The 22,117-nt window shown below is 53.6% G+C and overlaps 1 protein-coding gene and 1 long non-coding RNA gene across 9 annotated transcripts in view; one reads left to right on the top strand and one right to left on the bottom strand.

Moving 5' to 3' along the window:
• The window catches only part of MGRN1 (mahogunin ring finger 1), a 67,998-nt gene that overhangs the window by 9,581 nt on the left and 36,300 nt on the right, over nt 1-22,117 (top strand). For all 8 annotated transcript variants that reach the window (XM_033235869.1, XM_033235870.1, XM_033235867.1 and 5 more), the window contains exons 2-4: nt 16,860-16,978; nt 18,470-18,558; nt 19,180-19,326. In XM_033235869.1, the coding sequence (XP_033091760.1) occupies nt 16,860-16,978; nt 18,470-18,558; nt 19,180-19,326 (355 nt within the window). The remainder of the gene's footprint in view (nt 1-16,859; nt 16,979-18,469; nt 18,559-19,179; nt 19,327-22,117) is intronic.
• Nucleotides 803-3,367, bottom strand: LOC117097709. Its single transcript, XR_004443043.1, has 2 exons — nt 3,281-3,367; nt 803-891 (listed from the first exon to the last, which is right to left on the bottom strand). It is a non-coding gene; the product is annotated as an uncharacterized LOC117097709 (long non-coding RNA).

Below are 22,117 nucleotides of genomic sequence, written 5' to 3'. Positions count from 1 at the left end.
CAGGTGTGGGCCACCATATCCAGTTAACTTTTTTTTTTTTGAGACGGAGTCTCGCTCTGTCCCCCAGGCTGGAGTGCAGTGGCGCAATCTTGGCTCACTGCAAGCTCCGCCTCCTGGGTTCACACCATTCTTCTGCCTCAGTCTCCCGAGTAGCTGGGACTACAGGCGCCCGCCACCAAGCCCGGCTAATTTTTTTTTTGTATTTTTGGTAGAGACAGGGTTTCACTGTGTTAGCCAGGATGGTCTCGATCTCCTGACCTCGTGATCTGCCCGTCTCGGCCTTCCTGGGCCCTGTTCTTGAACTCTTGACGTCAGGTGATCCACCTGCCTCTGCCTCCGAAAGTTCTGGGATTACAGGCAGGAGCCACTCGGCCTGGCTGAGGCTACCATACATTTAGGAAACGTACAGCTCATTAACATGCAGTTTGATAAATGATCACAAAGTGAACATGTTGAGGAAAATAGAGCAGTACCGGCCCCGAGAGACCCCCTGTTGTCTCCTTCTGAACAATCAGCCTCCCCCTTCTTCCCTGGGAACCACCCCCCTGACTTCCTCCTTGGGCGAGTTCTGCTTGGGTTTGAGCTTGAAAGCACTGGAAGGAGTCACTCTTCTTGCTCCACCTCAGGATGAGATGGGATACAGTGGCCTGGCGGGGTCTGTGAGCTGTGAGTGATCTGGCGTCTGCCGTGGGACCCTCCAGCGTCCAGGTGCTGCCCGTGGACGGGCTCCGAGGGAGCTGGGGACATCCTCGTGTCTGGCCGTGGTCAGCCCTTGAGTCTCATCTCTTTGGGTGCATTTTTATGCCTGGAGGTGGACTTGTTGGGGCCCTTGGGTGCATTCAGCCTTCGTAGATTTTAAACTTTTCTGAGTGAGTTAACGAATTTGCATTCCTGTAGGCAAGAACAAGGGTGTTGGTCGCTCTGCATTCATACTGGCACTAGATAGGGTGAGGGGTGTGTGCTATTTAAAATTTTCTTTTCAATTTCACCTTGGATTTCTCATTGTACTTTTCCCTGAAGACTAGTGAGGTTGAACGCCTTTCTGTATGAGAATTGGCCATCTGTTTCTCGTCCTGCTGTTGAAGTGCCTGAAGTCTTCTACACATGAAAACAATTGAGTGGGCCAGGCTCAGTGGCTCACACCTGTAATTCCAGCACTTTGGGAGGCTGAGGCAGGCGGATCACGTAGAGACCAGCCCGGCCAACACGGTGAAACCCCGTCTCTACTAAAAATACAAACATTAGCTGGGTGTGGTGGTGGGCACGTGTAATCCTAGCTCCTGGGGTGGCTGAGACAGGAGAATCCCTTGAACCCAAGAGATGGAGGTTGCAGTGAGCCGAGACTGCGCCATTGCACTGCAACCTGAGCGACAGAGGGAAACTCTGTCTCAAAAAATAAAAAAATTTAAAAAATGGAGTTATCGGCTGGGCGCGGTGGCTCAAGCCTGTAATCCCAGCACTTTGGGAGGCCGAGATGGGCGGATCACGAGGTCAGGAGATCGAGACCATCCTGGCTAACACAGTGAAACCCCGTCTCTACTAAAAAATACAAAAAACTAGCCAGGCGAGGTGGCGGGCGCCTGTAGTCCCAGCTACTCGGGAGGCTGAGGCAGGAGAATGGTGTGAACCTGGGAGGCGGAGCTTGCAGTGAGCTGAGATCCGGCCACTGCACTCCAGCCTGGGGGACAGAGCGAGACTCCGTCTCAAAAAAAAAAAAAAAAAGGCCGGGCGCAGTGGTTCAAGCCTGTAATCCCAGCACTTTGGGAGGCCGAGACGGGTGGATCATGAGGTCAGGAGATTGAGACCATCCTGGCTAACATGGTGAAAACCCCGTCTCTACTAAAAAATACAAAAAAAAAAAAAACTAGCCAGGCGAGGTGGCGGGCATCTGTAGTCCCAGCTACTCGGGAGGCTGAGGCAGGAGAATGGCATGAACCCGGGAGCCGGAGCTTGTGGTGAGCTGAGATCCGGCCACTGCACTGCAGCCTGGGGGACAGAGCGAGACTCCGTCTCAAAAAAAAAAAAAATTGAGTTATCTTTTTTGTCTTACTGGTTTATACGAGCTCTTTCCTAAGTGCTTTTTATTATGGTTTTAATTCTTTAGAAATTGGCCATCTCAGTGCCGTTATGGACGCTAGCCTAGGCAAGATATGGAGTGTATTGAAGGCTCCGAGGGAAGTCCCAGTAACCTCAGAGGAAGCGGAGAAGTGGAAGCTGTGGGAACCCAGAGCCCCTGTTCGGCTCCGGCCTCAGCGCCACCCTGCTGTCCTGCAGAGTACCCCAGCTGCTCCAGCCCTCGCCGCCCACCAGGCTGGTCAGGGGCCAAGTGCTGCCGTCGTCCCTCGTCCCGTTCCACAGCAGGGAGAATTTGGATGGCCCAGCGTCTCGGTGTCCACCTTAGGGCCAACCAGCGCTGTCTCAGGGGTGGGGGCCACCCTGAGGGTAGTGGAAGCTGTTTCCAGAAAAGGGATGTGTTGGCTGGGGAGGACACACCCCCAACCAAAAAGGTGGCTACAGCTTGTGCCTCGTCAGTGTCCCAGCGTCTTTGCGTAGTCATAGTTGTTCTCAGCTTTGTGTTCTGCACTAGGAGCCAAGCCCTCACGTTTACCTATGGGAGGTCCAAAAGGGACACCTAGTCAGCGTGTTCACACCTGCCAGAGGCTCCTTTGCATAAATTGACTTTTTTTAATCCTCAGGACATCCTGAGTTTAGGGTGGCCCTCTCATCTCAAGTTTGCAGATAAATCAAGGTCAGGTGCGATGGCTCATGCCTGTAATCCCAGCACTTTGGGAGGCCGAGGCGGGTGTAACATGAGGTCAGGAGTTTGAGACCAGCCTGGCCAACATGGTGAAACCCTGGCTGTACTAAAAATACAGAAAATTGCTGGGCGTGGTGGTGGGTGCCTGTAATCCCAGCTACTTGGAAGGCTGAGGCAGGAGAATCACTTGAACCCGGGAGGCAGAGGTTGCAGTGAGCCGTGATCAGTCCACTACACTCCAGCCTGGGTGACAGAGTGAGACTCTATCTCAAAAAAAATAAATCAAGGAGACTCCATCTCAAAAAAAATAAATCAAGATCCCAGCCCGTGTTAACTTCCCCAGCTGGGGTGGGGGACTGGTAGTAGGCAGGGAAGCATGGGAGGCCCAGGGGATCAATATGCATGGGTGATACAGCTGGGTGTGACCCCCAGAGCACTCAAAGGCTGTGGGGCTGCCACCCCTTCTTGCCTCCCACGTGGTGGGGGCATCCTGGGACCTGATCTGATGCAGGTCTGACCCACCTGGGGTTTATTGGCAATGCAGCAGCTGATTTTGTGAGACTGGTAACCAGGAACACCTGTCCTGTTAGACCATGAGAAGAATTCTCAGCAGGTGGAAGCAGTGAGCTGTTCGGGGCGCCTGCAGACATGTTGTTGCCTTCCCACTGCCCGTTCCTCGGGTGGGAAGGATGCTGAGGCAGCCCAGTCAAGTCCACCCCTGGTGTCCCGGGTCGCTGGACTGCTGTGTTTCTTTTTTTTTTTTTTTTTTTTTTTTTTTTTTGAGACGGAGTCTTGCTCTGCCACCCAGGCTGGAGTGCAGTGGCCTGATCTCAGCTCACTGCAAGCTCCGCCTCCCGGGTTTACGCCATTCTCCTGCCTCAGCCTCCCGAGTAGCTGGGACTACAGGCGCCCGCCTCTTCGCCCGGCTAGTTTTTTGTATTTTTAAGTAGAGACAGGGTTTCACCGTATTAGCCAGGATGGTCTCGATCTCCTGACCTTGTGATCCGCCCGTCTCAGCCTCCCAAAGTGCTGGGATTACAGGCTTGAGCCACCGCGCCCGGCGGACTGCTGTGTTTCTTAGGAGGCAGGCATGCTGGCTGTCTTCATTCACATCCTAGCTTACTTCCTATGACGGAGAATGCAGGCTCTGGAGTCGGCCCGGGGGTCCCAGTGAGGACATCTCTCACTGGTTGTGTGGCCTGAGCAGGTTACTCAGCCTCGCTGGGCCTCAGTTTCCCTGTCAAACACCAGTAAGAACAGTATCTGCTTTCATTCATTAGGTGAGTGTTCATCCAGCTCTTACGGCGTGGAGGGTGGAGGTCGTGAGTATGCGGGGCTGTGGACAGTTGTAGATGATGCCTGCTTTTGGGCAGGGGAGGACAGAGGGAACCAAGAGGTACACGAGATAATGGGGCAGTGGTGACATTATGAGGAGAATGGTGGCAGGAGCGTTGACCGCGAGCTGGCAGTTGGCCTGCAGGGTGGTCCAGGCTGGCCTCACCGCGGCTTCCCAAGGAGGGAATAGCCCAGGCAGGGAAGGTGGAATCGCTGGTCTGCAGAGCGGGGAGCTTGGCCTGGCCTTTAGGTCGGGGTGCGGCAATCTTCATTGGCTGTCATTGGGCTGGGGGCATCTGGAAGGTGAGGAGGAAGCCTGGGCTACCTAGGATGGAACAGGCAGGAGAGTTGTCTCCCAGGCCTCCTTAGGACTTGGGCATGCTGTTCCCAGATGCACAGCCTCTGCCCCCTAGGTCGGGGAGGACGAGGAACGCCTGCCTGTGGATCCACACGTGGTTCCCATGTTGGGGGAGATGAGGAAAGGCCTTTCTGTGGAGATCTGAGCCCGGCCTATTTCTCTCAGGGGTCCCAGGGAGGCAAATGCTTTTCAAGGGTCCAGGCCAGGAACCTCTGACCTGGTGGGCCCTGAACTCTGGTCTGATAAACATGGGTCAGACTTCTCTCTGAAAACTGTGAGCGCCGAGTTCAGCCACAGGCAGGCGGGGCAGGTGCTTTCAGGCATAACAGCAAGGCTGCACTTCACTCATCCGCCCTCCACACTCCGCGGCTCCGGCGGTGGTTTGCTGCGGCTCCGGCGGTGGTTTGCTGCGGCTCCGGCGGTGGTTTGCTGCGGCTCCGGCGGTGGTTTGCTGCGGGCTTCGGCGGTGGTTTGCTGCGGCTCCGGCGGTGGTTTGCTGCGGCTCGGGGGGTGGTTTGCTGCGGCTCCGGCGGTGGTTTGCTGCGGCTCCGGCGGTGGTTTGCTGTGGCTCCTCTGCTGAATCCGTTGAATCCGTTTGTACTCTCAGATGGCCTGTGCTTGGCCTTTCACCCGTGTTCTTGGGAGGCCTTGCCGCGTCCCGAGCCTCCCGCCCTTCCAAGGTTGGCTCGTTTCAGTGATTTGTAACGTCCCTGTTTTCCTCTCGCGATGTCTGGTGGCGTTCATTGCACACTGTGTACCACCAGATGCAAGAGACAAGGTGCAAGAGACAAAAGGGGGCCCCACAAGTCTTCTTGGCTGACTCTGTGGCCTGTACGGAAGGGACAGGGCTGTCCCCCTCCCCCAGCCATCCCCGAGACAGCCTCTGACCTATGGCCTTGTGGTTTTGGTTTTTCTCAGCCGTAAAGGATGACAAACATAAGTATTCTCCTGCCTTGAGACATGTGGAGGGGATCGAAGCTGTGCGGGGAACGCTTAGAGGTCTCCCAAGGAAGGGATTGTGCAGTTTTCATTTCTGTGGCTGTTCCCTCCCTGTCCAGTTTGCCTGGACACCTGCAAGCCACCCAGAGTCCGAATCCCTTGGGCAGGGAGGCAGTGAACTGCGGGGTTCCAGTTCCCCTGGGGGAGACAGTAAACCAGGGGAGAAGGATGCCTTTGCTTTAGCCGTGTTTGGGGACTGCTCTGAGGCCCTGGGTCCTTGAGTGGATTGGTTCCACGTAGCCGGGATTTCCAGGATAACCTTAGGACCCTGTGGCGTCTGTCGGGCCCTGTAAACCCACGGGAGGATTTTCAGCCATTCTACTGGGGAGGCCCCTTGCGTGTGGCTCTTTGTGTGTGAATAGGGCCCATTGTCACTGGCGGTGACACCACTGACTCCTGTCCCCGTGTTCCCCCGGCTGCAGGAGGGGAGGTGCCCAGCACGGAGACTGAGACACAAGTGGCCTCTGGAGTCGGGGTGTGTGCCCCACCTCCGCCGCTGATGAGCTTGGGGGCCTTGGCTGAGCTTCGTTTCCCACATGGAAAGTGGGGGCCTTGCCTGCCCCTCTCTCCTTGAGGCCAGCAGGAAAGGGAGTGAAGGTGCTGACCTCAGCCAGTGTGGAGGGAGAGCCCGGTGGGTGCTGTTCCACCTGCGTTCTTTCACCTCCACAGCTGCCTTCCCACTTCTCATCAGTCTCCTTTTCTTTCTCCTGCACCCCCTTGGCAGCTCTGCCTGCTCCTCTTGGTCCTGAGCTTGTGCACAAATGTACACAGCACATGCATGCACACACCATGTGTACACAGGTGCGCCACTCTTCTTGAGGCAAAAGAGAAGGCTGGCCCTGCCCCTAACACTTCCCCAGGCCTGGTCCCTTCTTCCTGCCCTGTCAGGGACCTAGAGTCTCCTTTCCGTGTTTCTTCTCCACGTGTGGATACCCATGTGTGAGCAACAGGATTCTTTTTCTTTTTTTGAGACAGTCACTCTGTTGCTTGGGCTGGAGTGCAGTGGCGCAATCATAGCTCCCTGCGACCTCAAATTCCTGGGCTCACATGGTCCTCCTGCCTCAGCCTCTTGAGTGGCTGGAACTACAGGCACACACCACTGTGCCTGGCTACTTTTTTTCTTTTTTGAGACAGTTTTTTCCTCTTGTTGGAAATGCAATGGTACAACCTCCGCCTCCCGGGTTCCAGCGATTCTTCTCACTCAGCCTGCCAAGTAGCTGGGATTACAAGCATGCACCACCACGCCTGGCTAATTTTTTTTTTTTTTTTTTTGAGACGGAGTCTCGCTCTGTCGCCCGGGCTGGAGTGCAGTGGCTGGATCTCAGCTCACTGCAAGCTCCACCTCCCAGGTTTATGCCATTCTCCTGCCTCAGCCTCCCAAGTAGCTGGGACTACAGGTGCCGGCCACCTCACCCGGCTAGTTTTTTGTATTTTTTAGTAGAGACGGGGTTTCACTGTGTTGGCCAGGATGGTCTCGATCTCCTGACCTTGTGATCCGCCTGTCTCGGCCTCCCAAAGTGCTGGGATTATAGGCGTGAGCCACCGCGGGCGGCACTGGATTCTGTGAGGTGTTTCCCGTTCTTCCCAGTTGATCTTGTCTCCTGCAGGTGTGGGTTGTTGTCTGCCCTGTGTTGATCAGGTGGATCCTGCTTCTAACTGCTGGGGGGGGGTGGGTCCATCCTGTAACCCTGCAGTGTCCAGCGTTTCCGTATCTGTGAGCATGTGACTGGGTTCCAATTTTTTTTTTTTTTTTTTTTTGAGACAGAGTCTCGCTCTGTCACCCAAGCTGGAGTGCACTGGCCAGATCTCAGCTCACTGCACGCTCTGCCTCCCGGGTTCACGCCATTCTCCTGCCTCAGCCTCCCGAGTAGCTGGGACTACAGGCGCCCGCCACCTCGCCCGGCTAGTTTTTTGTATTTTTTAGTAGAGACGGGGTTTCACCGTGTTAGCCAGGATGCTCTCGATCTCCTGACCTTGTGATCCGCCCGCCTCGGCCTCCCAAAGTGCTGGGATTACAGGCTTGAGCCACCGCGCCCGGCCCAATTTTTTTTTTTTTTTTAAAGACTGTCTTGCTCTGTCACCCAGGCTGGAGTGCAGTGGCGCGATCTCAGCTCACTGCAACCTCTGCCTCCCGGGTTCGAGTGATTCTTCTGTCTCAGCCTCCTGAGTAGTGGGGATTACAGGCATGAGCTGATTTTTGTATTTTTTTTATTTATTTATTTTTGAGACGGAGTCGTCTTCTGTCGCCTAGGCTGGAGTGCAGTGGTGGGATCTCTGCTCACCACAACCTTTGTCTCCTGAGTTGAAGCGATTCTCCTGCCTCAGCCTTCTGAGTAGCTGGGATCACAGGTGTGCACCAGCTAATTTTGTGTGTGTGTGTGTGTGTGTGTGTGTGTGTGTGTGTTTTTAGTACAAATAGGGGTTTCACTTTGTTGCCAGACTGGTCTTAAACTCCTGACCTTGTGATCCACCCACCCCGGCCTTCGAAAGTGTTGGGATTATAGGCGTGAGCCACCATGCCCAGCCCTAATTTTTGTATTTTTAGTAGAGACAGAGTTTTCCTTGTTGGCTAGGCTGGTCTTGAACTCCTGACCTCTGACCTCAAGTAATTTGCGCACCCTGGCCTCTCAAAGTGCTGGGATTACAGGTGTGAGTACTGTGCCTGGTGGATTCTAATTTTTAATGCTTGATTTTTTTTTTTTTTTTTTTTTAAATATAGAGTCTGGCTTTGTTGGCTAGGCTGTAGTGCAGGGGCTTGATCAGGGTTCACTGAAGCCTTGACCTCCCAGGCTCAAGTGATCCTTCTTCCTCAGCCTCCCGAGTAGCTCTGACTGCGAATACGCATCACCATGCCAACTAATTTGTTTTGTTTTGTTTTGAGACAGAGTCCCACTCTGTCACCCAGGCTAGAGTTTAGTGGCACAATCTCGGCTCACTGCAGCCTCTGCTTCCCAAGTTCAAGCGATTCTTGTGCCTCAGCCTCCTGAGTAGCTAGGACTACAGGCGCACACCACCATTCATGACTAATTTTTGTATTTTTAGTAGAGATGGGATTTCACCATGTTGGCCAGGCTGATCTTGAACTCCTGACCACAAGATCTGCCCGCCTTGGCGTCCCAGAGTGCCAGAGTGCTGGGATTACCGGCATGAGCCACTGCAGCTGGCCTAATTTTGTATTTTTGGTAGAGATAGGGTTTTGCCATGTTGCCCAGGCTGGTCTCGAACTCCTGGGCTCAACTGAACCTCCCACCTTGGCCTCCCAAAGTGGTAGGATTATAGGCGTGAGCTCCTGTGCCCGGCCTTGCTTGAATTTTTTTTTTTTTTTTTTTGTATGTGACAGAGTCTCCCTCATTGCAACCTCCACTTCCCAGGTTGAAGCAATTCTGCCTCAGCCCCTCACAAGTACCTGGGACCACAGGTGCGTGCCATCACGCCTGGCTAATTTTTTGTATTTTTAGTAGAGACAGGGTTTCACCGTGTTAACCAGGATGGTCTTGATCTCTTCACCTTGTGATCCACCCGCCTTGGCCTCCCAAAGTGCTGTGATTGCAGGCGTGAGCCACAGTGCCCAGACTGCTTGAATTTTTATTGCTTGAAAATCTTTTGGCCGGGCGCGGTGGGTCAAGCCTGTAATCCCAGCACTTTGGGAGGCCGAGACGGGCGGATCACGAGGTCAGGAGATCGAGACCATCCTGGCTAACACGGTGAAACCCCGTCTCTACTAAAAATACAAAATCTAGCCGGGCGAGGTGGCAGGCGCCTGTAGTCCCAGCTACTCGGGAGGCTGAGGCAGGAGAATGGTGTGAACCCGGGAGGCGGAGCTTGCAGTGAGCTGAGATCCGGCCACTGCACTCCAGTCCCGGCGACAGAGCGAGACTCCGCCTCAAAAAAAAAAAAAAAAAAGAAAATCTTTTTTTTTTTTTTGAGACAGAGTCTCACTCTTTTGCCTAGGGTGGAGTGTAGTGGCATGATCTCGGCTCACTGCCAGCTCCGCCTCCCGGTTCATGCCATTCTCATGCCTCAGCCTCCCGAGTGGCTGGGATTACAGCCGCCCACCACCATGCTCAGCTAATTTTTTGTATTTTTAGTAGAGACGGGGGTTTCATCGTGTTAGCCAGGATGGTCTCGATCTGCTGACCTGAGGTTATCCATCCGCCTTGGCCTCCCAAAGTGCTGGGATTACAGGTGTGAGCCACCGCGCCTGGGAAAGATCTTGTATTGATCATATTGTGTGTCTGCAACCAAAATATGCACATCAATTGAAATTAGAATTTTGAAAAATTGTGCATCATCATAAGCTGTGAGGAATTTTTTATGGTTTGAATGGCCATTACTAATACCCAACTGATCAAACAAATATTACAGTTTTTATCAGTAACAAGTAGAAATACTAAAAAAATTGGAAGTATATTTCTTGAGTAGGTGGGTTCCTTTTTCTCTGGTTAATTCATACATTCACCACTGGATATAAGCTATTGCTAAAATGATACAGATTTCAGCCTCAATTCTAGTTCTTTATTTGTTTTTTCTTTCTTTTTTTTTTGAGATGGAGTCTTGCTCTGTTGCCTAGGCTGGAGTGGAGTGAGGTGGTGCAATCTCAGCTTGCTGCACCCTCCGCCTCCCAGGTTCAAGCAACTCTCCTGTCTCAGCCTCCTGAGTAGTTGGGATTAGAGGCATGCACCACCATTCCCAGCCTTTTTTTTTTTTTTTTTTTTTTTTGTATTTTTAGTAGAGATGGGGCTTTACCATGTTGGCCAGGCTGGTCTAGAACTCGTGACCTCAAGTGGTCCACCTGCCTCAGCCTCCCAAAGTGCTGGGATTACAGGTGTGAGCCACCATGTTCAGACCCTCAATTCTAGTTCTTTCTTTCTTTTTTTTTTTTGGTACAGAATCTTGCTCTGTCGCCAGGCTGGAGTGCAGTGGTGTGATCTTGGCTCACTGCAACCTCTGCCTCCTGGGTTCAAGCGATTCCTCTGCCTCAGCCTTCTGACTACAGCATGCATCACCATGCCTGGCTAATTTTTTGTATTTTAGTAGAGACAGGGTTTCATCATGTTGGCCAGATGGTCTCGATTTCCTGACCTGGTGATCCACCGACCTTGACCTCCCAAAGTGCTGGGATTACAGGCTGAGCCACCATGCCCGGCCTTTTTTTCTTTTTTCTTTTTTTTTGCTTTTTGAGATGGAGTATCACTCTTGTTGCCCAGGCTGGAGTGCAATGGCGCAATCTCAGCTCACCACAACATTTGCCTCCCGGGTTCAAGCGCTTCTCCTGACTAAGCCTCCCAAGTAGCTGGGATTACAGGCATACACCACCACGCCCGGGTAATTTTGTATTTTTAGTAGAGATAGGATTTCTCCATGATGGTCAGGCTGGTCTCAAACTCCTGACCTCAGGTGATCCACCTCCCTTGGCCTCCCAAAGTGCTGGGATTACAGGTGTGAACCACCGCACCTGGGCTAGTTCTGTTTTTTAAGTTGAGAAACCTTGATAACACGAATTAGATAGGAATTAGCAAGATTTTTATGTAACAATAGTATCTAATTCCAAGTTGTTTGCCAAAAATTGACATAAAAACCTAGTATAAAAAATTAATTATTCATCACCCCACAACTGAAGTCCTTCTAGTTGTTAATAAGTTTTATTGAAGTGAAATTCACTTACCGTCAGGGTCACCTTTTCAAAGTGTACAAGTCAGTGATTTTTGGTATATTCAGTCAAGCCACCATTACCTTGATCTCATTCTAGAACATGGTTCCAGTTCTGTGATATTACAACTATTGATTTAACAGCACCCTTCTTCCTTGTCTCTAATCTTTTAAAAATAATTTTTCTTATTTTAGAAATGATACATGTTAATTGTAGAAAACTTAATTTTATTTATTTATTTTATTTTTTTGAAATGGAGTCTCACTGTCGCTCAGGCTGGAGTGCACTGGCGCGATCTCGGCTCACTGCAAGCTCCGCCTCCCGGGTTCACGCCATTCTCCTGCCTCAGCCTCCCGAGTAGCTGGGACTACAGGTGCCTGCCACCTCGCCCAGCTAATTTTTTATATTTTTAGTAGAGACGAGGTTTCACCATAGTCTCGATCTCCTGACCTCATCATCCGCCCTCCTCGGCCTCCCAAAGTGCTGGGATTGCAGGCGTGAGCCACTGAGCCTGGCCAAAAACTTAATTTTAAAAAGATAAAGGAAAAAATTAATAATCACGTATTACCTATGCAGGTGTTTTAGTTTGTAGTGTTTGTTTCTCTGAAGTTATTTATACATATATGTGTGTGTGTACATACATAGAGAGAGAGTTGGGGGTGAGGGGGAGAGAGACAGGGTCTTGCTTTGTTGCCCAGGCTGGAGTGCAGTGTGGTGTGATCATGGCTCACTGCAGCCCCGAACTCTTGGGCTCAAGCGATCTTCCTGTCTCAGTGAGTATCCTGAGTAGCTAGGACTACAGGCATGCGCCGCCATGCCCAGCTAATTTTTTTTTTTTTTTTTTTTTTTTTTTGAGACGCAGTCTTGCTCTGTCACCCAGGCTGGAGTGCAGTGGCGCGATCTCGGCTCACTGCAAGCTTCGCCTCCTGAGTTCATGGCATTCTCCTGCCTCAGCCTCTGGAGTAGCTAGGACTACAGGCGCCCGCCACCACGCCTGGCTAATTTTTTGTATTTTTAGTAGAGACAGGGTTTCACCGTGTTAGCCACGATGGTCTTGATCTCTTGACCGCGTGATCCTCCTGCCTCAGCCTCCCAAAGTGCTGGGATTCAGCATGAGCCACCACGCCCAGCCCCATGCCCAGCTAATTTTTTTTTTTTTTTTTTTTTTTTTTTTTTTTGAGGCAGAGTCTCGCTCTGTCGCCCAGACTGGAGTGCAGTGGCGCAATCGGCTCACTGCAAGCTCCGCCTCCCGGGTTCACGCCATTCTCCTGCCTCAGCCTCCCGAGTAGCTGGACTACAGGCGCCCGCCACCACGCCTGGCTAATTTTTTGTATTTTTAGTAGAGACGGGGTTTCACCATGTTAGCCAGGATGGTCTCGATCTCCTGACCTCGTGATCCCCCGTCTCCGGCCGAGCTAATTTTTAAGAATTTTTTTGTAGAGACAGGGTCTCCATATGTTGCCCAGGCTGGTCTTGACCTCCGGGTCTCCAGTGATCCTCCTGCCTTGATCTTCCAAAGCTCCCAGGATGAACCACCGGCCCAACTTAATTACTTTCTCTGAAGTTATTGAAGCTTAAAACTGCATACTGTCAGATCTTAGAGCCTCCCATCTAGAACACCAGGCTGAAAAGTGCTGTGGAGAAGAATAAGTCCGGAAAGGGGAGTGGGAAGGTTGGTCAGCAAGCGGGGGTATTGGGGACTTGGCAAGTTGTAAAAGGGATGTCAGAAGAGGCCTTGTGGAGAGGGCAGCTTGAGGTGGAGCCGGAGCTCCAGGGGAGAGCTGGATGAGCTGAGGACTGCAGGGCCCCGAGGTGTGAACGGGCCGTGGCTGGCAGAGTGGCCTTGTCTGGGGCCTCGGAGGCTGCAGGGAGACTGGGACCTGCCCCAGTGTGGCTGGGATGCCAGCAGGGTTTTGAGGGCAGTGGGTCCAGAAACAGACCTGGGGACCCAGGAGATGTGGGGAGACTGGCGAATGGGCACAGTCACAGGGCAGATGGTGCCAGAGGCTCTAACCAGGACTGTGACTGTAGAAATGAAGTCGAACTGGGAGCCAGGAGAATAGAATGACAGTCACTGAGACCACATCTCAGAAAGATTCGACGTCTCTTTCTGGGTGACTCCTTAAGAATTTAGTGGCTTAGCACAGCACTTACTACCTCATGGTGTGGGTTGCAACTGGGAGTGGCTCAGCTGGAGGGCTCTGGCTCACCATCACTCATGAGTCCTGACTCAGGCTGTGGCATGGTGGCTCACGACTGTAATCCCAGCCCTTTGGGAGGCAAAGGTGGGAGGATTGCTTGTGCCGAGAAGTTTGAGACCAGCCTGGGTAACATAGTGAGACCCCGTGTCTACAAAAAATAAACAAAAATGAGCCAGGCATTGTGCACACCATGGTCCCAGCTACTTGGGAGGCTAAGGCAGGAGTATTGTTTGAGCTCAGGAGGTCCAAGGCTGCAGTGATCGTGCCACTGCACTCCAACCTCAGTGACAGAGCAAGACCCTGTCTGAAAAAAAAAAAAAAACTGTGGATGGGCTGTGGTCGTCTGAGGGCTTGCCTGGGCATGGAGGGGCTGCCTCCCTGGCTCACAGGCCCGGCATGCTGGTGCTGGGTTTAGCAGGAGGCCTCGGGTCCTCCCCACGTGGACCTGTCCATGGGGCTGCTTGGGTGTCCTCACAGCATGGTGGCAGCTTCCCCCAGAGCCTTAGAAGCCACACACCATTTTCACGAAGTCTCACTGGTCACATGGTCAGCCCTGTTCGCTGTGGGTGCAGTCTACCCAGAGACATGTCCGCTGGGAGGTGAGATGCGTTGGGGGCCCTCGTGGAGGCTTGCCACCTCGCTCATCTTCTGCCTACAGAGAGGAACCTCAGAGGGCTTCTTGGACACAAAGTGTTTGTGCCTTGAAGGTGCCCTAGGAGGAGGTTGGAGCAGAAGGCTTCTGAACCAGGGACCTGTTTCCTGCCTGGGGTCGTGGAATTCCCAGTGCCTCAGCCTGGAAGGCCTTGCAGGGACAAGCCCACTCCTGAGTCTCCCTGCAGACCAAGGCTGCCTGGCCTTCTGGACCCCACCTTACTATGTCAGCTCTGGGGAGAGCCTGGAAGGGTGGGGACTGGTCACTGCTAAGGGTGCCCCCAATGATGGGTCCTGGGCTGGTCAGCAGGGTCAGCGGGTTTCCCACACCCTCTTGCCATGCTGCTGTGGCCCTTGTCTGCCAGCGGCTAGTGCAGGGGGTTCCCAGCAGCCAAGTCCTTCATGTGGTTTTCATGAACATGGTGTATGTCTTGGAGGTCAGGCAGGTGGCTCTGGGCCGGGCCCTCCCTCAGCCCTGCTCCATGACTTGGGCTTGAGACTGGATGAGCTAAAGGCCAACCAAGCCTGAGACCAGCGTCTGGAGACCACCATGTCCTGAGGCATGGTGTGCCTTGTGGCCCCTGGACCTCCCATAGGCCGTGTGGAAAATTCACCTTTAAAGACTTAGCGTATGAAGATGCACTGAAGCTTTCAATGTGGTGGGGCTACGTGCAAGGCCTAGGTAATTGGGGAAGGCATCCTGGGCTCACCTGTACTGCAGGTATTCTTTCTTTTGATTTAAAACCACCACATAGGCTTTGCTCCACCCCTCATCTGCTCTGCACCAATTTCCCTGGCAGCCTCGTGGGTGTGTCCTTCCAGAACATTCTCTGTGTATTCACAATTTGTGCTGTGCACATCTCAGTGCATGCAGTGACCCCTTAGAAAATGATCTTGCAATGTGTTAACTTGTTTTCTTTAACCTGCAAATACTCTGTGACTCAATCCACGTCGGTGTGTCTAGATCAGCTTGGTTCCAACAGCTGCGTGATGGTCCATAAAATCAGGCCGTCCCACTTGTTGAAGTAGTCGCCGCTTTATTCTTCTTTTCTGGTCGTCATCACCTCTCAGTGGTCCCTGTTCTGCATGGGGGGTTAGGTGGGGCTGTGGCTTCTGCCCACTGTTCCTGGCAGTCAGGAGCAGCTGTGCTGGGCACCTGGCTCTGGGCCACCTCCCTCGGGTGGAGCATCCTGGACTCATGGTTGGGGACTGGCTACTCTTGCTGGCCGTGGCTGGGCGAACTGTAACTGGAGCCGTGGTTCTTAGGAAGGACACAGGCCATGCAGGGCCTGAAGGTCTCAGAATTCCCGTTGAGGGCCCCGGGAAGGGCCCACCTGGCCTCAGGTGGGAATTCTGAGAAGGAATAGGGATTCTGGGGCCCCCAGTGGGGATTCTGAGAATTCCCGGAAGTCCCTGCAATACGTGAGGTTGAGGACCATGTAGTCTGAGCATCCCTGAAATCTACAGGTCCCTGTGGTCACCTGGGCCCTCCTCTCAGGGACTGTGTGCCGGGAGAAACGGGGCTGGATCTGGGTGTCAGGTCAAGAATCCAGGCCATACTCTCAGTGTTCCTCGGCAGGGCTCTGAGTGCAAGTCTCTGAGGCTGCCCAGCTGTTCATCCCCTCCTCATAGGAGAAGCGCAGATCTCGTGCCTAAGTGTGCCAGGGTGCCGATGGGTGCCGCCTGCAGCCTACCGCCCTCACGCGGGAGTCAGACTGAATGAACTAGTCCAGATCCACAGAGACTTTAAACCGGGCTTGATGCTGACATGGAAAGTACACAGGGCTCAGATTTGGGGTTGGGGTGACTTAGTCTGGGGTCAGGGAATGTGTAAGGATTTCTCGGGGTGGCTGTGACAAATGACCTCTAACCGTGGCTTAAGATGCAGGAATGTATTCTCTCACGGTCATGGAGGCCCATGTCAGAAACCAAGCTGTCAGCAGAGCCACACTCCCTGAAGGCACTGGGGGAGGACTCTTCCTTACCTCTCCCCACTCCTGGGGCTCCAGGCACTCCTTGTCATCCCTGAGCTTGTGGCCGCATCACTCCAGTCTCTGCCTCTCTCTTCCCTTGGTCTTCCCTTCGTATGAGTCTGCGTCCACACCTCCCTCTTCTTCCTTCTGTTAAGAACCAGTCACTGGATTTAGAGCCCTTCAATCCGGTATGACTTCATCTTAGCTTCATTACATCTGCAAAGACCCTAATTCCAAATAAGGTCACATGCACAAGTAGGGGGTGGATGTGGGGTAGGACCCGAACTTGTCTTCATCGGGAACACAGCTCTGGCCACCACAGAAGAAAGTGGTGTTGGAGCTGGGGGCTGGCTGACGGGCTGTGAGCAGTGAGGAGCCGTCTAGGTAAGGTTGTTGAGGTTGGCGGTGTGGGGAGGTCAGGAGGCCACTTTGGAAGGCCTGAGGCCAGGTGGCCGAGGCAGAAGGTGTGGGGGACGCCCACTGGCCTGTCTGCACCAGCTCCCCGGTGGTGGAGCCTTTCTCAGGACTGGGCTTCTTGGCCATCAGATGTTCCCACATCTGTGTTCCCACATCTGTGTTCAGCTTCAGAGCCTATAACTGTGTTTCCAGGCTGGGCACTGTGGCTCATACCTGTAATTCCAGCACTTTGGGAGGCTGAGGCGGGTGGATCACTTGAGGTCAGGTGTTGGAGACCATCCTGGCCAACATGGTGAAACCCCGTCTCTACTAAGAATACAAAAATTAGCTGGGCATGGTGGCACATGCCTGTAATCCCAGCTACTCGGGAGGCTGAGGCAGAGAATCGCTTGAACCCAAGGGGTGGAGGTTGCAGTGAGCCAAGATTGCGCCATTGCACTCCAGTCTGGGTGACAGAGCGAGACTCCGTCTCAGAAGCAAAAAACCAATCTATAATCGTGTTTCCTTTTTTAAACAGGAAACTACTTTGCTTCGCACTTTTTCATGGGAGGAGAGAAATTTGACACCCCTCACCCTGAAGGTTACCTGTTTGGAGAGAACATGGACCTGAACTTCCTGGGCAGCCGCCCAGTCCAGGTGGGTCTGGACAGGGCTCTCATTGGGCTGCGGGGGTGGGAGGCCCCTGTCCCCAGAGGTCTGCATCCCAGCCATGAGGGCAGACGGGCACCAAATCACCCCTAAACGGGGCAGAGCTCCTGACAGGGTTCCAGTTGAGCTTGGGTGTGGACACGTGCCCTGGAATGGGTTGTGTCCTGGTGCTGCCCCTTAGAGGCCAGATGGCCGGGGCAGGTCACTGAGAAACAGAGCAGCCATACTGAACGGGTGCGTCTGGGTTGCAACGGCTGCAGAACGTTGTGGATTTGATTCCAGCTTTCTGGGATGACTTTCTTTAAAAGGAAAAATAGTATTTACAGACCCCGGGCATTGTGTCTCATGCCTGTAATCCCAGCACTTAGGGAGGGCTGAGGCGGGCAGATCACCTGAGGCCAGGAGTTTGAGACAAGCCTGGTCAAAATGGTGAAAACCTGTCTCCGCTTAAAAAAAAAAAAAAAAATTAGCTGGGTGTGGTGGCACGTGCCTGTAATCCCAGCTACTCAGCTCAGGAGGCTGAGGCAGGAGAATCACTTGAATCTGAGAGGTGGAGGTTTTAGTGAGCCAAGATTGTGCCACTGCACTCCAGCCTGGGCAACACAGTGAGGCTGTCTCAAAAAAAAAAAAAAAAAAAAAATTTACTTTCCCTAGAACAGTGGGCAAGAGACATGGTCCAAAGGAGAGATATCGTCAGCTGGCTAATATCTTCCCCTCGTTGCCAGAGGCGGGTACATTCGAATACTGTCATAGTACGCGAGTACTGTGAGCTATCCGTTTGTTCAGCACACATTTGGCACCTGCTGTGTGCCTAGCACTCTTCCAGGGCATAGGGTGAAGGCAGACCCTGCCTCTGCTACCCAGTGGGAGTATAGACAATTAACACAGGACAAATGGGTAGAAGAGAGCAAGGGCAGAAAGGGAGACGCCACTGGAGAGGCCGTGGCTGAACTACGCCGTGATAGGTGGGAAGGGGGGTCCCTCCAGGAGGAGCAGAAAGGCAGGGGGCCTGGGATCAGAGGAGGAGGTGAGAGGATGCAGGCCTGGGGGCAGGAGGCTGGAGGAGCCGGTAAACGTTGGGGGATCTAGGGGCTCAGCTGGGGCGGGGGTGCTCGTAGGAAGCTTTGAGGATGGAAAAAGTGGGGCCCAAGGAAGGGGCTGAGGTTGCTCCGGGCAGTGATGGATGTGGGAAGCCTGGGAGAGCAGATTGGGGATGGGCAGCCCCAGCGTATGGGACTCGGGCATTGAGGCTGCCTGGCCGGATTTGCACAGGGTGGTTTGGTCTTGGCTGTTGCATGTGCGGGCTGTGTGGCCTGCAGCTTCTACCTGTAAATGAGGACAGTGTACCCACACAGCCTCTAACACGGGGACGAGAGCCCAGGGATACTCGCTGGGGCTGTGGCCGCTGCACCCTGACCCGTTTTCTGTCCTTGGCCGCTCCTGAGGGAGTCGCCTGCGTTCCTGTGGTTTTCCTCCTAGTTTCCCTATGTCACTCCTGCCCCTCACGAGCCCGTGAAGACGCTGCGGAGCCTGGTGAACATCCGCAAAGACTCCCTCCGGCTGGTGAGGTAACCTTCGCCCTGCCCCTGGGGACCCTGTGGCTCTGTGGGGCGCAGCCCGGGGCAGAGGTTCTGGCTTACTTGAGGAAAAGGGCAGGTGGGAGGGGCCCCAGTTTCTGCACCCTCCGGTGTGGAGTCAGAGGCTGCCCTGGGCTGAGTGAGGGAAAGGGCATGTGGAACGAGTGCCATTTAGCCAGGGCTTCTCAGCTGTGCCTCACAGGGACCCTGGGCAGTGTCTGGAGGCAGTCAGGTGGGGTGTCCTGGCATCTCAGGTGGGTGCTGGGGTGCTGACTTCCCGCCATGCACAGGACGGCCCCCCCACTGCCAGGAATGACCCAGCACCAGATTTCAGTAGGTTCAGAAATTGCTTAAACCGACTAGACTTGAGGCATATGGGGGTGTCTCTGAACCAAAAGCATGTACCCCGTCTTCTGTGGGCGGGAAGAAGGAGAGGCAAGCCCTGGACCATTGGGCTTTCATGTCCAAATAGGAAACGGCCCGCATGTCTACTGGAGAAGTGGGCTGTGTCCACAAAGCCGCCCCCACGGCCCCTCAGCCTGGCAGGACAGGAGGCAGCCTTCGCGGATGTGGCCTCTGATCCGCTGCCTCTCTCTCCACCGCCTGGGGTAGGTACAAAGACGACGCTGACAGCCCCACCGAGGACGGCGACAAGCCCCGGGTGCTTTACAGCTTGGAGTTCACTTTCGATGCTGATGCCCGCGTGGCCATCACCATCTACTGCCAGGCATCGGAGGAGTTTCTGAACGGCAGGGCAGTGTGAGTCCCACAGGCAACTGGCACCAGCTGGGCTGGGGTCCCCGGACTCCGTGGGGAGGCTTCTCTCTGCCTTAGTAACCAGAGGGAGAGAACCAAATCATGCTCTCTTACCATACTCCCAGGACTTTACCACCATGTGAGGGGCTTCTCCCACCCCAGGGACTCCCCTCTTCTCTGCGGGAACCAGCTGTAGTCCTGTGACTCGTTTCAGTTCCGATGCTGCCTGGAGTTTGTGCAGCACATTGAGGGCCCAGTCCCACAAGACTGCCCCACTTCAGACGCCAGTCATAAGCCCCCACTGCCACCTGAACTTCTCACCAACCAGCCGTAAATCAGGCTCCCACAACCCACTCCTCAGGCTTGATCAGTTGCTGATGTGGCTCACAGAATTCAGGGAAACACTTGGCTGATGTTTGTTGGTTCATTAGAAAGGATCCAGATGAAGAGGTTCACAGGGCGAGGTGTGGGGAAAGGGGTGGTGCTTGCCACCTTCGTATTCGCTAACCCGGAAGCTTTCCCGAAAACCGCATATTTCAGGGCCTTTTCCGGAGGCTTCATCATGTAGGCAGGATTGATGATTAACTCTGTCTTCAGCCCCTGTCCCCTCCCTGGAGGATGGGGGTTGGCTGAAAATCAGTTCCAGGTTTTTTTTTTTTTTTTTTTGAGACGGAGCCTCACTCTGTTGGTCAGGCTGGAGTGCAGTGGCGCGGTCTGGGCTCACTGCAACCTCCGCCTCCCAGGTTTAAGCGAATCTCCTGTCTCAGCCTCCTGAGTAGCTGGGACTACAGGCATGCAACAGCACGCTTGGCTAATTTTTGTGTTTTTAGTAGAGAATGCCATGTTGGCCAGGATGGTCTCGATGTCTTGACCTCATGATCCGTCCATCTCGGCCTCCCAAAGTGGTTTTGTTTGTTTTTGAGACGGAGTTTCACTCTTGTTGCCCAGGCTGGAGTGAAATGGCGCAATCTCGCTCACTACAGTCTCCGCCTCCCAGGTTGAAGTGCTTCTCCTGCCTCAGCCTCCCGAGTAGCTGGGATTACAGGCATGTGCCACCATGCCCTGCTAGTTCTGTATTTTTAGTAGAGACTGGGTTTCTCCATGTTGGCCAGGCTGGTCTCGAACTCCCGACCTTAGGTGATCCACTTGCCTTGGCCTCCCAAAGTGCTGGGATTACAGCTGTGAGCCACCAGCCCAGCCCGCCTGGACCAGGTTTTTGTTTGTTTTTTCTCAGGAGCTCTTAGACGACATTTCCAAGTTTCTGTTTTTTTGTTTTTTGTTTTTTTTTTTGAGACGGAGTCTCGCTCTGTCGCCCGGGCCGGAGTGCAGTGGCCGGATCTCAGCTCACTGCAAGCTCCGCCTCCCGGGTTTACGCCATTCTCCTGCCTCAGCCTCCCGAGTAGCTGGGACTACAGGCGCCCGCCACCTCGCCTGGCTAGTTTTTTTGTGTGTGTGTGTTTTTTAGTAGAGACGGGGTTTCACCATGTTAGCCAGTATGGTCTTGATCTCCTGACCTCGTGATCCGCCCGCCTCGGCCTCCCAAAGTGCTGGGATTACAGGTTTGAGCCACCGCGCCTGGCGACATTTCCAAGTTTCTAATGATGGCTTGGTCTTTCTGGCGGCCAGCCCCATACAGGAGCCAAGAGTCACCTCACTGACATGTAAGACACTCCTGCCACCCAGGAAATTCCAAGGGTTTGGAGTTCTGTGTTGGGAGCAAAGATCAAGGACCAAATAACAGAACAAAAGAGGCTCGTAGCACCCCTGTCGCTCAGGAAGTGATGGGGGTTTTAGAGGACTCTGTGTCAGGAACTGGGGCCGGGACCAAATATTTATTTTTTATTGTGTCACAGTTACATATTTGCACTTTCAGAGGTTTTATATGAAATAAGGGTCCTTCTGGCCCTGCAAGTTTGAAATGTACAACTTCAGCAGGAGCTGGCAGGACTGCCTCTAGGCTACAAAGGCACATCTGCCCCAAGTGGCTTTAGGGACAGGCAGGAGTGTACTCCCCACCTTCCTGCATTGGAGCACACTGCTCAGTGGTCAGCTTTGCATCTGGCGATAGGGTGTGGTTGAGAGCCTAGCCTTTGAATGCTGTCCCCACTGAGTGGCTTGGAGCACATGACTGCTTGTGCTTCTGTGTCCTCAGCTGGAAATATGGGTGGGTGGTGTGAAGAGGGGACCATGTGTCCTGTGTCCTCATGTGACAAGTGCTCCTGAAAGGAGCCTGAGTGCTCGAGCTGAGGGGCTGGTGGAGACGACTCGTGGGGCTTCTGAGGGAACCTGCCACCAAGTGAGGCCGCCCTTGGGCTCTGGCCCTGGGCTCTCCGGCAGCCAGGGCTCTTCCTGTGGACCAGCACTTGGGGGAGGAACAGGTCCCTTTTGTAGACTTTGTTTTTTGAGGCTCTACCTTGCCCTGGCACTTGATTATATATATATTTATTTTTTGAGATGGAGTCTCGCTCTGTCACCCAGGCTGGAGTGCAGTGGTGCGATCTCAACTCACTGCAACCTCCGCCTCCCGGGTTCACACCATTCTCCTGCCTCAGCCTCCCAAGTAGCTGGGACTACAGGCACCCACCACCACGCCCAGCTGGTTTTTTGTATTTTTAGTAGAGACAGGGTTTCACCGTGTTAGCCAGGATGGTCTCGATCTCCTGACCTCATGATCCTCCCACCTTGGCCTCCCAAAGTGCTGGGATTACAGGCGTGAGCCACCGCGCCCGGCACAGATTATATTTCTTTAATGACACCAGAAATGCATGTATGTGTCCTATGACAGGCATGGAAT

Source organism: Trachypithecus francoisi, unplaced genomic scaffold (assembly GCF_009764315.1).
Source record: "Trachypithecus francoisi isolate TF-2019V2 unplaced genomic scaffold, Tfra_2.0 Lachesis_group15, whole genome shotgun sequence".
Lineage (NCBI taxonomy): Eukaryota > Metazoa > Chordata > Mammalia > Primates > Cercopithecidae > Trachypithecus > Trachypithecus francoisi.
Note: the sequence above shows the minus strand (reverse complement) of the source record. Positions and strands in the feature narration are given on the sequence as shown.